At 41.6% G+C, this 18,163-nt stretch overlaps 1 protein-coding gene across 1 annotated transcript; it reads right to left on the bottom strand.

Annotated features, from left to right (window-relative positions):
* Nucleotides 1-2,110: 2,110 nt before the first annotated feature.
* Nucleotides 2,111-16,867, bottom strand: LOC311128610 (sal-like protein 1). Its single transcript, XM_084160786.1, has 3 exons — nucleotides 15,986-16,867; nucleotides 5,042-8,820; nucleotides 2,111-3,781 (listed from the first exon to the last, which is right to left on the bottom strand). The coding sequence occupies exons 1-3, from the start codon at nucleotides 16,056-16,058 to the stop codon at nucleotides 3,341-3,343; spliced, it is 4,293 nt and encodes a 1,430-aa protein (XP_084016912.1). The 5' UTR covers nucleotides 16,059-16,867; the 3' UTR covers nucleotides 2,111-3,340.
* Nucleotides 16,868-18,163: the final 1,296 nt, after the last annotated feature.

Raw genomic sequence — 18,163 nt, 5'->3', positions numbered from 1 at the left:
GAGGCTGAGTGAAAACAAGCACACTGTATCACTTCAAACACTTCATTACCACTATATGCACAACAGTGATATAGTGAACTATAGCCACACATTTTATATAGGCATATAACTAATGTTTGAAGTTCCACCAGTTCAAAGTTTGATTGAATTTAAGTAATTCCTGCTCTTAAAATGATAACCATAATATCCAGCCACTATTACATGCATTTGAAAATTGTATCTATTGTTTTGAATGAAGAATTATGAACTATTTTAGATTTAATTTAACATGGTTGAAATAAACAAATGAAACAAACAAATTGTTCTCTTTGTCATTGCAATTTTACCATTATTATTATTATTACTATTATTATTATTATTATTATTATTATTATTATTATTATTATTATTATTAGTTCATTATAGTTTATTATAATCAATTTATTATTTTTTAAATATGGTGCTTCTGGATGGATATTGAACCCACTATAGTATAACATCTATTATGAAATTCGTGTTAATAAATCTAAAGAAAAACTTTTTTCCTGCATAGTTTTACAGGCCCACTAAGGTTACAAACGAAATATTAAATAACTTACATTCTACATCAAAGTGTATGGAGCTAAATATACGACTGATTAAATGGGCAGATCAGGTATCATTAGTCAAACTATAATCATAAACTGCTATATCAATAAATGTCACATTTACAATCCAAAAAAATCCGATATTATCCTGCACTTCATTTCCTTGTTTTCTTTTCTAAAACAAATCACTGACCAAATCACGGAATACCGAGATCAGAGCACATTTGTATTCCTTTGAGTCAATAAACAGAGGACGGAGTCAGGTATTCCGACTCTGTAATAAAAGAATCCGGAAGCTGATGCACTGTACAAACAAAGCTCTATCAGCGGACCAGATGTGACCGTCAAAAGGGAAAACAGGCATGGGGGGCGGGGATCCCGCACCAGGCCCGCTGCAAGGATCATTTAGCATCGAGATCTTGTAAATATTGGGGAATTTAGCCAGCTATAAAATCCCGAAGAGGGGGAGAGAGCGGCGAGGGAGAGAGGATGCTGAGCTCAAATGAACAGGTCTGTATTGCAGGATGTGCAATGATGTGTTAAATTAAATGCAGCTGTTGAAAAGCAAAAGGGGAAAATATGCCTCCAATGTAATCAACCGTTCCATCAGCTGTCGTTGTGGCGATATGTCCCTTTCTCTAGTTTTGTGAGGCGTTACACAGAAAGTAACAATGCAGCTTCTCTTAGGACACTAGCTCAAAACAAAAATTAATATTTTCTATCACCAAATGAAATAGATTATTCAAATACTATGCGCCATGACACATTGTATGCCTAAATTGGATAATTTGTTGTTGTTCACTTTGATGTAATTTATAAGGCCTATTCTGGCCATCATCAAGAATATAATTATGCATTATTTTGAAATTTGAACTAAACGTGGTCTGCAATCTGCATAGGCATAAAGCCCGGACACCCCATTTCTTCCCATTCACTTCCTTCCTAATTTCACTCCGGTGAAACATGGATTAAAATGTACGATGAGTGACAGAGAGAGTTACCCTTTAGAGTGACGACGAGTCTTCTAAATCCATCACATCAAGCCTTTGAAAGACAGAGGGTTTCTGGACCGGTCGATTCTTTAATTAAAGATTCAAAGGACTGACAACAGCAGGAATGATGAACTAAGAAATGTGACTTCTGCTATCGCATAATTTTGAATGACCGATCAACACAACCCAGGTGTCCTCATTGATTACGTCTACATCCGAACTCAGATTGTTTGACACAATCATGAAAATCACTTTTAAATTACTTTACAAAGAATAGGCTGCTTCACAACAAGTGCCAGTCGAAAATGAGAGGGGAGATCAATTAATTTACCATTGACCAGTGTTATAGATCCATGATACAGTATTATTTCATAAGTGCATGTAGGCTTATTTAAACTCAAATTTAAAAGATCAATCCACAAAAAAAATTATCTGATCCCTCAAATAACATGAAAAGACCACATTTCAAAAGTGAAAACCCTCCAATTATTCCAAACCCCCATTATCGGCAAATCATAAAGCATACAAAACTGAAAGAAATAAAAGAGAATGAAGAGACACAAACACTCATAATTTTCTTTTGGAAAACGGATGTATTTGATTATTAGAGTAAAGAATGACATTATCTTAGTTGTTAGTAGGTATTAAAGTGTAGAGAAACTGGACCCATAAAGATCTTCCAACTTTCCAAGAAAGTGCATGTAACAGTCCGAAGGTTGTCAAACCTAATATATATTTATATTTATAAAAACACTATCATTTGTCCCCTGGCCAAGATGGACTTTGTCTTGTGAGCTTTATATGTACATTTTGTTGTGATGGAATTTGTAGATCCCACATCTGACATTATTTACATACACTTCAACACATATGTTGCACTTGATGTCAATGAGGATGCTGAGGACATAGCAGCAATGTGGAAATCCAGCAGATGACCTATAGGAGAATCCCACCCACATGATTGGCTCTCTTCTCAGTTCAAACCAGGAAGTGTCCCTCTCCGAATTCATCATCTCCTCTAACAACACAACTGTTTTGTGTTAAACTTTACACCACAAAAGCAAAAAAAAAAAAAAAAGATCAAGAAGAAAAAAATGGAACGATGGAAGAAAGAGAAAAAGCACAATACAGAGAATAACATTAAAGAACAAAACAGGTTAGGCCTACTGTAACTCTAAATAAACACTTGAAATGCTTGAATGCCTTCTTTTTCCTTAAATAACAGATCAATAGCGGTTGATAAGGAAAGGACTACAGTGCCATCATAGTCCCTTGCCTGAAGTCTCAATGATTTTTTTCATGGGGAACGTTAATACACATCTGTTAGACCATCTAGAGTAGATTAGTGTACATTATTTACATCCATTCTGTTTCGTTTATTACAGATCTAATGCATCACATGAACATCAACAGTTGTGTTATAGCTATTTACTACAGACAAAAAATAACTTAATGCTAAGGTAAAGATATGCTAAAGTTTCAAAAGCACACTTTTAGCTCATACCCATTCTGGCCGTAGAACAGAAAAAAACGAACTGTTAATGCTTCCACTTGGTTCCGAGCAAGGTTATAATCACTAATAAATAAGCTCCTTAAAACTATAACATGTTGTACATTGTACAAAAAAGCAAGTTCTCTTCACACTCATGTTCGTAAAGTTTCAAAGGCAAGCCAAAGCCAAGTCATTCTTGGTCTTCTCTTTCTCTCCCTCTGTGTGTGTGTGTGTGTGTGTGTGTGTGTGTGTGTGTGTGTCTCTGTGAACATATGAGAGGAAAAAAGTCTCTAGTTGGTGACAATCTCTTTGTTGTCCTCCATGAAACGTGTGAATCGGAAGTGGGTCCCGTTCTCGGCGTTGGCCATTTTCTCCAGGCCAGCCAGAGCGGCATTGGATTCTGTACTGTGCAGCTTCTCCAGGCTGCCTGTGAGGCCGCCCACGGGCGAACTGCCCCCGTTCCCCATGCTCCCCGACAGAGATGGCAGGCCTCCGTTCTGGATGACAGAGATCTCGTTGGTCTTCATGGCTAGGCCGTTGGAGAAGGCTGCAGCGTACTGGTTCCAGAAGCTAGCCGGGTCTCCGTTGCCCGCCCTAGACACCATGTCCTTCTGGAAGATCTCTGGGAACTTGACAGGGTTGGTGCCCAGGAAGGCCATGGAGCCGTCTACAGAGAGCCGACGGCCACGTCTGGCAGGGGCGCTGTTCCACATGTGTGTGCCCATATGAACCTGGAGAGAGAAACAGAGAGAGAGAGAGAGAGATAAGCAATATTTAAAACTTGGTCACAACAAAGGCACATAGTAACAGACGATGCAACGGAAAATGTTTTAATAATAAACAGCAAGTTAGCGTTAAAATAGTTCATCACCCTGTGTGCAGCAGGAGGATTGGTGCAGTGAGCTGTGAAAGGCGTGGGGACGTGGGCATGGTGTAACCATTTTATTATGGCTAGGATGATATACTGCATTTAATCTGAAACCTTAATTCAAATGTCTCATGAGGGAGACCCTTGTGCTTTTGTTCAAATTGCAGTGCCCACTCTCATTGCCCTGGCCAGTATTACATCTGACATTTACCCATGCTATGACCTTTCCCAACAAGGACAATGTATTTTCCTTCTTCTTTTGATTCTGAAAGGATGAGTGTTTCAGATAATTATGTTATTCTTTTTAAATCAATGTTCAAACATGTAGGTGTCAGATACACAACTGATTCTGTTGTCCAGAGCACACAAGAAAGCACACATCTAGCAATGTGTTTTAAAATATCACTTGCTAGAAATTAAACATTATTTTAATAAAAACACACTACAAAATCATAGCATCAGCAAAATGTGAACTCTTGCTACAAATAATAAGGGTATTGTATTTTTATATCAACAAGGGTGTGAACTATAACTAGTGCTGATTACTGGTAATTGCAATCTGGTTATACATTTGACAGTCCTTCCTAAATGTTACGCCTCTCTACGTTTCGCCCCCTTGATTTCTCACAGTGGTGTGATCACATTTGGCCCTTCAGTTCCTGTTTATCTCTGAGTAGGGACCTTTTCCAAATGATCAAAGGGAAACTCTGGGATTTTCATTGGATAAACTCTGGAAAACTGAGGATGGTTGCCTCTGGTAACTGTAGTTAATGCTGTTAACTGAACCATTCCCAGCTGTGCTCTGCTGATCACATTCTCAGGTTTCTACCCAATAATCATATTAATGGGGTGATACAACCTTTCCGCTAAGCTGGTTCTTTCATCAATTATAGTCCATTACTACTTCCGAATGGCACTGACATAACACACTTAAATTTGTTGCTCAAAGTTGTGGACCAAAATTCGGGTGCTTTTTATACTCCTCTTATAGATATTCATGAATAAATATGTGGACATTTTCCAAATCCATTCATAATGTTTTTAAACATACAATTGCCCTGAGATTTTGAATATGTGTGTATTTTACCTATTGCATTCATAATGTTTATAATCATACAATTACCTTGAGATTTCCTTTGGTGGTGAAAGCCCGACCACAGATGTGGCAGGCAAAGGGCTTCTCCCCAGTGTGGGTCCTCTCGTGTATCTGCAGAGCGCTGGAGGAGGAGAAGGTCTTCCCACAAGTGTTGCAGTAGTGCTGCTTGGGTGTCCGGCGTGGAGGAGCAGAGGCCGAGGGCACCGGGGATGTAGAGGCCGAGGAGGTCACCAGGCCATGGGGCATGTTGCTGGGCATGTCCTTACGGTGATCCCGGTCCTGGTTGTCCCTGTGGTGGTCCCTGTAGTGGTCCCTGTGATGGTCCCTATGGTGGTCCCTGTGGTGGTCCTGATGGTGGTGGAGGCCGTGGAGGAAGCCGTTGACCTCTGATTTGATCATGGAGGACAGGGAGTTCACAGAGAGGAGGGAGGGGGTCGGACTGGAGGAGAGGCTGGTGTTGGAGGGTTCGAAGAGCTGCGAGGGCAAGTCCCTCATCTGGTGAGTGAGCATGTGCTGCTTCAGGTTGCCCTTGGTCGAGAAGCCCCGGTTACAGGCTGTGCAAATGAATGGTCTCTCTTTGGTATGGCTTCGGTAGTGGATGTCCAAGGCACTCTGACATGCAAACGTCTTCCCACAGATGTCACAGGCCGTGTTCTTGAAGGTGCCGCGATCGCGGAATGGGAAGAGCATGCCCAGTGGGTCTTTAGACGGGTTGCAGGATGTCAGGTCCAGGGCCCCAATGCTGGAAGGGTGATGCTGCATGAGGCTGGCACTGATGTGATCCAGGGACATAGCCCTCTGGTGCCTCTCCTGTCTCTCCTGTCTTTCCTCCAGGCTGGGGGATTTACGTTGCTGTTGAGGCTGCCCATTGGTGGGGGACGAGGCCTGCATGGAAGAGGTAGATTCTGACACAGCTGGACTCCCGGCACTCTGGCTCTCGATGTCCCCACCCAGGGATGAGGAGTCGTTAGTGAGGCAGTCCCCTTCCATTGAACCTCCGTTCCCCATGGCCTTTATTCTGCTGGCCTGCAGCTCCTCTACCAGCCTCTGGTGGGGGTTATGGTGGCTGTTAAGCTGATTGTTATGGTGGTTGTTATGGTGGCTGTGATGCTGATTGTTATGGTGGCTGTTGTGGTGGATTCTATAGTCGATATCATGGTGGGAATTGTGGTGGGCGTTGTGGTGGGCATGATGGTTTTTCTCCTGCCCCTCCTGGACGACCATCTCGGTGTGAGAGGGGGAATTGCACAGGCTGTCTTGGGAGGCGTCGACTGACTTAGGGGTGTCTGGGACGCTGCTGTCAGGGCCGTCTTCCATTCCTTCCATCCCCTCCATCCCTTCCATCCCCTCCATATCATCATCATCAGAGAAGTTGTCCAGGTCATCGAAGTTCTCATCGAAGTTCCTCTCATCGAAGGAACCCGTGTCGGAGCCCATGGACTCAGGGTAGCTGTCTGGCAGTGGGGTGTTTGGGATCTGCCCTCCCATGTGCATGCGGATGTGCTGCTGCAGGACAACTGCGTTGGTGAACTTCTTCTGGCAGATGGGGCAGGAGTGATGGACCCTGAGTGGAGGCATGGACCGGTGGACGGTGTAGTGGGTCTTCAGGTTCCCCTTGGTAGTGAAGGCTCTGCCACACACTTTACACTTGAAGGGCCTCTCTCCAGTGTGAGTACGGTAATGCATTTTCAGGGCGCTCTGACAGCTGAGCACGCGGTGGCAGATGACACACTCGTTGGGGTCTGTCACCTTCCTGTCGATGTTCTCCACCAGCTGCTGCAGCTTGGAGGTCTCCGACCCCTGGAGCGGGTCCAAGAGGCCCCCGAACGGGAACTTAGCCTTGAACTGCTCAGACATGAGGGGCATGAGAGGGTTGGTCATCATAGGAGGGCTGTTGGAGGTTGTGTATTCTGTGTTGCGCTCAGACTCAGAGCTCACTCTCGCCATAAAGCTCGACGAGTGACTGCCCTCTTCAGTTTTCCCGTTTGACGTAGGCAGGGCCGCAGCTTCTTCAGACACCCCATCGTTGCTTTTCATTGATGGCTCAGCAGCGTCACGACCGGAATCAGTCTTTGCAGAAATGGAAGGGCTGGTTATGGCTACCGAATGATCCTCTTTTTTAATGAATGGCGGCAGGCTGGGCATGGTTGGTGGGAGCAGCATGCCCACTGACGAGGTCAGAGTGGAGAGAACAGGCTTGCTGTCCAGCCAGCTGGTCACAGGCTTCTCTGGGGGCATTGACATACCATATGGAATGCCGGTGCTCGTTGGAATATTGTCTAAATGCTCAGGGACAGGGTATGGGTTCATCTGAACATGTGGATACTTCTCTTTATGACGCTGGAAGTGGACCTTCAAATTACCCCGGGTGGAGAAGCGATTGCCACAGATGTTACACTTGTACGGCCTCTCACCTGTGTGAGATCGCAGGTGGATCTGCAAGGCACTGTCACTCCCAAACACTTTGGCACAAAACCTGCACTTATGCTTGAAGAACGCCTCCTCTGAGCTGCTCTTGGGTTCAAATGAAGTTACGTTTGGTGGCTTGCCTTTCCTCTGGGCCAGCGCGGCCAGAGAGTTGAGGTCCTCCACTGTGGTGCCAATACTGGGCAGGGAGCTGGAAAATAGAGGGTTGCCGGAGGGGGGCTGAGGTAGAAGTGGATTAGTTACAGGGTTCAACAGGCTACCTATCCCAAAGGCTGGCATGGACGACTTAGTGTGTGATGGGTTGCTGAGCTGAGAGTGGAGGTTGCTGCTGATCGCATGTATTGGCCTCTTGTCAGATGACGACTGGGCGTTGTTGACTGTGGACGGCCCCAGTGAGCTGATGCTCTGAGATGATTCACCGCTGCTGGGGTTGTTGCTCTGAGGTAGCTGTGCCCTTTCAGCCAGCTGCTTCAGGCTGCTGATGCTGGCAGACTGGCTGGCCAGGCTCTGTGCTAGGCCCGCGGCTGCAGCCAGCTGCTGAGAGAGATGGGAGCTGAGCGTGGTCAGTGGGTTGGCTGATTGCCCCAACGAGCCTAATGATGCTGAGATGCTGGGGGGCACCTGCATTTCAGGGGACTGGGAGGCCAGTAGAAGGATCTGGTGACGGATCTGTTCAATGAGCTGCAGCTGGTGGATCTGTTGCTGCTGCAGGCCCAGGAGTTGCTCCATCAGGGCCGGCACTGCCACCCTGGGGCCCCCGGACCCGGTCCCAGAGGAGCGCTGCGTCTCCTGGGAGAACTGGGCCACAGCCACTTTGGTGCTCTGCAGGTTTTCGATGATGACGTTGCTGTTGATCATAGAGAAGCTCCCCAGGTCAGTCAGGTTGCCGAGCTGAGGTAGCTGAGGGGCAGAGATGGTCGAGGTGCCTGGTGCTGGGCCAGAGCTGTTCCTGCTGGAGCTGTGGCTGTTTCCACTGCCCGTGTTCATGTTGATGGGACTGCCTCCTTCCATGTGGCTGTTGCCTCCATCATTATCGTGACCGTGATGAGCGTTGATTCCGGAAACGTCGACGTCCATAGATTCTTCTTTGTCAAGAGCGTTATGCTCCAAAAGGTCACTGCACTCCGCTTGATCAGTGTTATTAACGGTGTCATTCATCTGCTCATCAGGATTATGTGGAGGGGAGCCGGGCGAGAAGGTTCCGGAGGGAGAGGCAGGATTTTCATTCACTATCAGAACTAATTGATTCTTAGTGCAATTCTTCTGGTGCTGTTCAAGATCTGATAGTTCAAAGAACTCAGCACAACATCTGCTACAGACGTTGGCATCTGACTCCTTGTAGGGGGGGTCTTCCTCCGAGCAGGGCTCCTCTGTGTCCCCTGAAAAACACAGGAGGGGGAAACAGAGGATTAGTGATTACAAATGTTTTGCAGCTGAAGAAGCAGCTTTATCTATTCAAATTCCTTTGTTGTTAATCTTAAATTAATCAGTTTTACACTTATCCGCTTGATACGTTCACAAAAAAACAACCATCAAAAAAGCAACAATAAACCAAAAGAGAAAAAAGGTAAAAGACCCCTTTTAATGTGGTGACTCTGAGAAACAGGATAAGAAAAGAATGTAAATCAATAATGCTTGTTCTAATATTGCCTAAAAGTGATCTTTGAAGATGTACATCTGGGTTTCATCAATCCAACCATCTTTTAAGTAATCATTTTCTATAGATAATCCATCAACATATAAAATACTATGAAGTGAGGACATTGGTGCTTAATGACATTTCATAGAGAAGCATTGATTTCCAATATTTCATACTCCTCAATGTCTACTTGTCCACTGAGCGTAAATCAACCATTTGAAGGACTTATTAGACTTTCAATTTGCTGTCAACTTTGCTCATTTTCAACTCGACTACAGGCATCTTGGACAGGTTAGCCCTGTCACTAAGCTAATTTGTATCCATTGAAGCTGCAATCGGAATCTGACAGCAACAATAAACAGAGCCTTTGGATTCCAGATTGTTCTCTCTAGCCACTCGGACACTCAACACAGACGGTGCAAAATTATATATGCCATTATTATACTATTATGTTTACATAACACATATTTTAATAAATATACATAACATAAATATGTAATGTATATTTAATAAATATACATCACATAAAATAAATAAAACACATTATAGTACCTAATATAAAATAAAGAGTTAAACATAAAGTATAAAACTTTGTATAAAAAAACGGAATTCCAACTGTTCATTTGTAGTGTTGTAAATGTGTAAGTATCACAATGCTTTATATATACTTTTTAGTGAAAAATAAAACAAAAACATAACTACAAATGGTGAGTCAAGAACTATGAGTGGAGCTGCTGTCATATACAGTATATTAAAATGAACATCTTGCTGCCCAAAACCAAGCAACTGGCCACACCAGTTTAAGCAACAGGCAATTCAATACCAGCCAATAAGAATACGCAAAATGAATGATAATTGTATTTTAAATGTGCATAGAAACTGCTTTTGGTTATGCAATGTCCATTCAACAAATACATGGGTCAGTGTGAAAAGAACAAAAGGCGAGACAACACCCATGGGCCACTGCTGTGCTCCAGACTTTCCTCATTCTATCTCCTTTTTGTCAAACCAACATCTCACTGTTTAACATACAAGTTGATATACAAATTGCAATTCTCTATGAATCCCTTTCATTGTGGGCGCCGGCCATCTACATTTTCATCAGGGGCAGAAAGGGAGGAGGATTCATTTGCAAATGAAACCCAGAGAGAGCGAGAGAGAGAGAGAGAGAGCGGAGTGCGGCCCTGCCCCACTGAGACAGGATGGCTTCCCATTGTTCACTCAGCATGGGAGTGGCGGGCTAGTCGGCACGGCCTGGCCTGCTCTGCTCATCTTGGCCGACTCAAAGCAGATCCTGTTTAATTCAGGGATTATCTCCCTCAATGTTTCTCTGCTCTGGGACATCAGATAACGCAAAGTTGCCATGACAGTAAAACCCAGACTCACACCACTCTAACCATGCAAACGGAGAAGACTCGCTCCAACTTTAATGGTAACTTTTTAATATCAACCATGCAGCCCCCCCTGAAAGCGTCAGTAATGAAAAATGTGTTTGATTTACCTCGTGGGAAGGAAGACTATCTTTGTTTGGTATTGGTTGACCATGTGAACAAATGAAAGTGGATTTTAAGTAAGAGGAAATACATCAACTTACACAATGTCCTGAATACACTGCTGTAGAAAATACTGATGTAGCTAACCAAAAACGTGAGAAAACTTTTCCAAAGTCAACTAAAAAATAAAAAGCGCTTGAACCCCCCTTTAAGAACTTAAAAAACGTACCTAGAGGTTACAGGAGCAAACTTTTACAAACTTACAAAAGTGCACTATCAATGCAAAAATTCTCGTACTAGATTAAAGTACACTGCAGTGTAGTGATGACACACATGTTGAAGCCGCGAGCTACTATTTCCACATATCATTAATGTAAAAAAAAATAGAAAAAGATTGAAGATTCCTTACATCCAAAAGTTTGTTTAAACTGTCCAATGGAATCTGTAGGAAAACACTAAGAACAAGTGACTAGCTCAAGTTTGTTCAGAGACTAGCGGAAAACGTATTTAGTTAGGCAGTCAGTCTAATACAGAGTAATACCTATCCTTCAATGTAACATTCTGTCATTTATCAAGTGAATGGAAACTGGACATTGTGGATTGTATCACATTGTGGATTCTATCTAAACATTATCGTGTTTATCGACCAAAATAACTATATCCAAAACTACAGAGAAAAATAAAACAAAGAGCATATGCCCAAATGTAACTCTGTTATCAACTTTAGAGTTCTCATAACATTCACTGAAACCACAATATATATATATATATATATATATATATATATATATATATATATATATATATATATATATATATATATATATGTCCGTAATAATAACATACTTGTAACAGGCTAGGATTTGACCAACCAAGGGGTAAATTCACATTCTAAATCTCAAAGTGTGTTACTCTCAACACACAGCACACCCCACCCCCTTCCTTCGTAAATACTCAGTGATTGTAAAGCAAATAGTGTTCAAAGTAAAACAATCACATTATTCCATCTCAAATGTGCTCTTTCACAAGAAGCTATTTCCATACCAACACCTTGACTATTAAAAATGGTAAAACATCTCAGAAGCATGCAGTATCTGAAAGTCTTAAATCTATAATCATTTACTGACATAATCATGTCTGTTTACATAAGTAGACATGCATTTAAAAAGAGATGATATTGAATATTTTGTTAATCTGATATCTTTATGAATAAAAAAAAAGAATACTATGAAAATAACACCAACAAATACGCAGCCTAAATGAGAACAGCTCTAATACACACAACGCCCAAATGTCTACAGCAACCGTGCATAAGTTAGTCAATGTTTAAAAAAATTGCTGAGGATTAACTCTGAATATAAATAATGTGTTACTCTGTATAAAAGCGGTGTCCTAAAACTGCTAAATCTCAACATCATCATCATGCAACAAGGAGTCACCAGAGCACAGGCCTTCAGGGAGGCAGAAGAGACACATACCAAAACCGAGATCCTCTGAGAAAAAGGACAGAAGCGAGTGAATAATAAGGGAGATAGAAATGTTGATTAGTAGAAAAGATGACAGAGTAGCTTTTTGAGAGTTCCTACGTTACTTTGCAGGGACGCTGGCTTCAAGCCTCTTCACACTTGTGAATTCAGTAGGATGTCTGATGTCTGATGCCTGCATGAGCTAACCCATCTCCTCTCCAGCCCTCACACTGCTGGCCTCACTGGAATCATCCCAGTGAACACTAGATGGGGTTCCACTAAAGCTGCCGTTTCCCGGACGGACAAGCCCCAGCCTTAGCAGCTTTGCCCTGGTGACATGCTTAAAGCTTAAAGGGGAGGAGAAGGGAGAAAAGCAAGCAAGTCCTTCAGCCGGGATACATCTCAGCCTTCCACTATATAAACATTGGCAAAATGACAAGTAACTGAATCCCTGTTGTTTGCGGGGTACAACAGTGCGAAGGGCCGGGGACCGCCCTGCCGATCTCCCTCTGGGGGGGCTACTCTGGCAGGGTGAAAGGGGATGGCGGTCACATTGATAAGACCCCCCCATCACAAATAGAGGACAGGGTCCCTGCTAGGCCCCTGTGGCTCTGATCAGCGGGGTCAATGACGAGGTACAGGAGAACACACTGCGGCCTGAACTCTCATCAACTTCACACAGGGAGACACAGGGGGACTCTGGCAAAGGTTAAAACAGCTCAACATCCCTCCCGAGAACTCTCTCTCTCTTGGAGCGACAAGATGAGAGACAGACAGACAGACAGCCTTGACTCTCACAGCCTCATACACTAACTACCCAGCTGCAAAATGCCCTCAGCGTCTCCTTAAAGTGTATTGGGAATGTTAGCCTCCCTCTTTTTATTTTGCATACAGAGACTCCTGAGGACTTTCCAGTTCCACACAAACAGGAGATATCTCAGTCATGAGCACACATTCTAGAATTATCAACCCATTACCAGAAATGCAAGTATTCCATGTCCCTAACCCAGAATTACAGGTATTGCATTTTCAGCTTGTTTAACGCAAAATGAATTTGGGTTATTTATTGTGAAACTCAGTAGGCACCAGTCTGCTGACAGAGAATGACTAAAGTTACTATTCACTACTTTATTAAATTTTAGGGAAAACGCAACAGTCATGGAAAAACAAGTATGATTCTAGGTATAGACAATGTTTTGTATTGATCCTTAGTTCCAACAAAATCATGCAACCTTAGGTAGCAATAAATGCTTCTCATGCAAGGTTTTTTTAGTTGCATGAAACAGACCTTTATTTCCAGTTAGCATAACGTGTTTCTGAAAGTATACTGCAAACAACATTGCTGTACACACAGCAAACAGCTTAAAACATGGACAACGTCAAGTCATTCCAAAAATATAGATGAATTATATATGAAAAATAAGTCAAACTAAATGGACTGTTTCGATGAAAATATCTTTCCATACAACTCTTCAGAAGGAAAATACATAGACAATGTGTATGGAAAAAACAACCATATAGGGTAAATAAAAGAGCCTCTATTGTTTTCTTTCTGTAGGCTATGTCATGGCAAACACTTCTAACAAACAGATATTAATACTAATAATAGTAATAATAGTGTAATATGGGCTACTATAGAGCAGTCACTACAAACAAGTCAAATGGAAACTGTATCAGAGACAGGAGCTTCTGATTTCCTTTGAAAAAAGCCAATGACAATATCATCTGCAAAAAGACAAAGCCTACTCTAACCATTTAAACGAATGAACAGAGAAAACGCAACGCTTCAATCTACTATATATTTGAGACTTTTGAAATACATCTACAATTCAACAATTTTAGATCGAAACTACAGTCGTTTCACTACGACCATTCAACCATTTTAATAATTGTAATGGTTATTGCATTAAATTGTACGTTTGAGGCAATATAGAATATACAAACTTTAATAATCTGGAAATTGCTTGCTATTTTTAAGATAGTGAAACTTAAACTTTGCCGAATCATAATACCTTACAAACACTATAGGGTGAAAGTTATGGCTATGGGTGTTGTAGGCCTATAAAAAAAAACGTTTTCATACTTCCATAACCTGGTTTTCACATCAGGTCTAAAGCACATCTTTAGCAATAGAAAATTAAAGCCCAACTTGTTGTAAGTCGCTCTGGAAGACATCATTTTATCAAAGTTATCATCATAAGAGGAAACGTGACTGTTGGGTGGACTTAACAGAGATGGACAGCTGGTCACTTCGGAGTAGTGGAAACTCGCAAGTGTGACAAAGCGTTCCAAAAGCAACCATCTTTTTGATGCTCTCAACCACAACTTGACATATTTCTTTATACCAGCTAATTTTCACGGTAATTTGGTGCTGAGCTTTTGTTAAAGTAAATTAACATAAAACTCTTTACATATTTTGGAAAATGATAGGGAGAAGTTTCAGGGAGAAGTTAACTTGTTTATCTCGTAAAATAACAGGCCTCTGTGCCTCACTGTTTCTTTCTCTCAGTGTGTGTGTGTGTGTGTGTGTGTGTGTGTGTGTGTGTGTGTGTGTGAAAAAGGGGGGGGGGGGGGGGGCGAAAGAGAGAGAATCGAAAGCAGTATGTCATCTATACTAATATTTTAGTTTTGAAATATTTTCAAAATTATGGTTTAGGAATATACACAAGGGAAATGTAGGAAGTAAACAAAAAGTGTGCATGCGGCTAAGCCTAAAACTATTATAATGTATTAACATTAAATAATGATATACATAATAACTATAAGGTCATTATGACTTCAGTGTTCTGTTGCATCGAGCATCACATTGAGATTGTGGTTTAAAAGTCATATTTACATTTATGTCATTTAGCAGACGCTCTTATCCAGAGCGACTTACAGTTAGTGAGTGCATACATTATTATTTTTTTTTTTTGTTTGTTTTTTTCATACTGGCCCCCCGTGGGAATTGGACCCACAACCCTGGCGTTGCAAACGCCATGCTCTACCAACTGAGCTACCTCCCTGTAAACTAATGTTTACATATAATTTGTAAACTAATGTTTACCATCCACCATTAAGACCACAAGATGTCCACAAACTGAAAATCGATAAGGTATTCATTGCAAGCAAATAATGATTATATTTTCTTATCATTTGATTTTCATCTAGCCAATGCTTGGCTGAGAAATACCGAATTTGTAGACTAGCCTACATACGCGACAGTCAGAAACAGTAGAAACTTTATAAGAGTATGCAGATTATTATTTATATTCTATATATGCCTAAACATTGGTTATTTCGACGCACAAGTATCTTGTCCGTGCACAGTGTACAGTTGAGCAATGATTGGAGTGAAAACTGAGTCGACTACAAAAGCAGAAACTTGAAGGAGCGTCTCGCTGCAGCAACTTCGCCTGCCGCAGCAATAGAGGAAACTTGCTCCAAAGTGTGTAAAACAAAAATGCTGATTAAAAACTCAAACTTTGTAGCCTACCACACAAAGTGTTCTAAAAAGTGAATACTAAAAGTGTAGGCTACAGACAAACCTATGTAGAGGTAAAAGTAGACTAAGCAGCCTAATAACAAGATTATAACGCATGCACTTTTTAACGGTTATATTTTGTAACATACAGTTTCATTCTAAAGTTATATGAACAACAAAACGCAATAATATGATATTTAGAAGAATAAAAGTATTTTACTGTGTCTTAGAGCGATATACAAAAGGCACGGCCTATAGTTTGATCATTAAGTAGATAGCCTAAACACATAGTAAATGTGTCTAGTTATGATAAGCTGATTTGAGACTGTAAATTGCATGGTTTCATTGAAAATTAGGCTAACTTAGAAAAGGGGGAATAGTTCCTATCCAAAAAGAAAAAACCCTAAAAAAAACAAAAAAATCTGAAAACCAGATATTGAAAGATAGTAGCTTGGATAAGAGCGATCCATTTCCCGAACTTACCATTGTGCTCGGATAAGGCCAGATGAGGGTCGGATTGGAAATGTTGCGGCTTTGCTTGTTTCCTCCGCGACATGCTGGCTCACACATCAGCCAAGAAATAATACAAAATTAATACAAAATCTGCTCAAAATGACGAAAATCGAGCCCATCCACCGCGCATGTGTCCTGTTATGATTATCAATAATGCTTTGCGATTAATCATACAGGGTTCTTTGAAAGGCGATTGGCACCTCGCCAGCCCCCTATTCAAATTAAGTCTCTTTAATCAATTAGGTCCTGATTTGCTGGGGACTCTTGTCTCTCTCTCAGCTCCCACCCAATGAGTTGATCCGTGTGGAAGAAAAGGCTGGGTTTTCCAACTCCCTTTAGATACAGTTTAACCCTTCTTAGCAACCAGCTGGTAGCTACGTAAAGCTTATCTTGGCTACTAGTGGAATGTCAGTCTTGAGTCCATGCGCGGAACCGTATCTTTCCTATTGACCAAGCAGCGATCAAACCCAGCAGAGTTAGGTAAATTTGAACTGATGAGACGCTCACGGTGAAACCTCCGTGATCTCACATACAAATAGTTTCCACAACTCTGATCGCTGTTGCTGTGCATATCCTCCTTTCAGATTTGCATTGAGGTCGTTGTAATTCAGGTCTTGTATGTTGAAACACCGATACCTAATCGTTGGTTGGTGGTGCCTCAACGCAGCGAGGAAAACGTAGATCGACTATAGGAGTCTCATGCGTAATGGCACCGTAGGTGTCTCGGAAGTCCAAGCTATGTATCGAATATTCCAATCAGATTCATTTGATTATCGCCGAACGGGGTTAGTAACACGTTTTCATCACACACCGCATTCCGCGAACAAACAAACTTTAAGGGCCCATGTAGGACTGTGAGAAATGTTGAGCCCAGCCCATCTATGATGTGATTGGTCACTGGGCTATTCTATCATAAATCGTCGGAGGTGCAATCTCTCTCCCTCTCTCTCTCCCCTCTCTCTCGCTCTCTCTCGCGCTCTCTCTCATACACATGGTTCGCGAGCGAGTGTGTGTGTGTGTGTGCGTGAGCGAGTGACTGACCAGTAGAGGGGACAGTAAAGAGTGTATGATTCTGTTTCGAAGGCATGAAAATGTTTGTGTTGTTTATAGATGTTTACTATACATAGGCTACTTCAGCGCATCATGCATACATTTCACGAACTTGCGCGTCATTGAAACATTGAGTTGCTTTCATTTCAAACTCGCTACAATCAGCGTCTTGTCCAAATTGTAGCCTACTGTAGCCCATCATGTCACCGGTAGCCTATGTGTCTCTTTTGCTGTACGTCCGGTTTATGTTTTCATCAGTTCTGTAACAAAAAGGAGAACCTTATTGCGCAGTTGTAATACAAGACAAAAGCAGTTGCTATTCAAGAAGTGGATTTAAAGAAAATAATTATCCCAATAGTAGACATGTAAAACTATATAGGTTACACTGAATAGACGTTGATCTTTGCTCCAAACACAACGATAATTGTATACTTTTTCAACATAGAGAACTACTGGCATATACAACGGGGAGGAGAATAGGGCCAGACTTAAATTAATCAAGATCTTTATTGATAAAGCATTAAAATACAATATAGGTCACGTAATAAGCGTTGATTAATAGGCCTATAATTTAATTGTTAAACATTGTTTTGAATATGTGAAGCCAATAGTTAACTCCATTTTAAAACCTACTGTATGTACGTTATTCATTTTATTATAATAATCATAATGATAATAATAATACAAATGATGATATTACAATTATAAGAATCATATACATTTAGTTTATAATTATACACTATTCGTGATGACGCCTGTAGTCATCCTTGGGAATGTTTGGAGAAAGCAGGAGTTCCTATAGGAACTGCTCTGTGTCTAGTAGATTTATTGTGTGGAAAAGATAAACGAAGCTATCAGTCAGGCTGATGTTGAGAAATGAAGATAATAATGTTACTATAGGTGATGTCTTGGATGCCATTATTTTTCACTGAATATTTAAAGAGCTGCTGCAGGCTAGATGGATCTAGTCCTCTCTTGTTTCAGCTATCTTTTAGGACGACTCTATTTACTTATTAATGGCGGAGGGACAGGGGGGAAAATATTGGTGATTGCTACTTTTTTTTGGCGGACACTGATATGTCAGTACAGAATATCAAT

This window comes from Coregonus lavaretus (assembly GCF_964263955.1).
Source record: "Coregonus lavaretus genome assembly, chromosome: 4".
In the NCBI taxonomy this organism is placed as follows: Eukaryota; Metazoa; Chordata; class Actinopteri; order Salmoniformes; family Salmonidae; genus Coregonus; species Coregonus lavaretus.
This window is presented reverse-complemented; position numbering and strand designations above follow the sequence as displayed.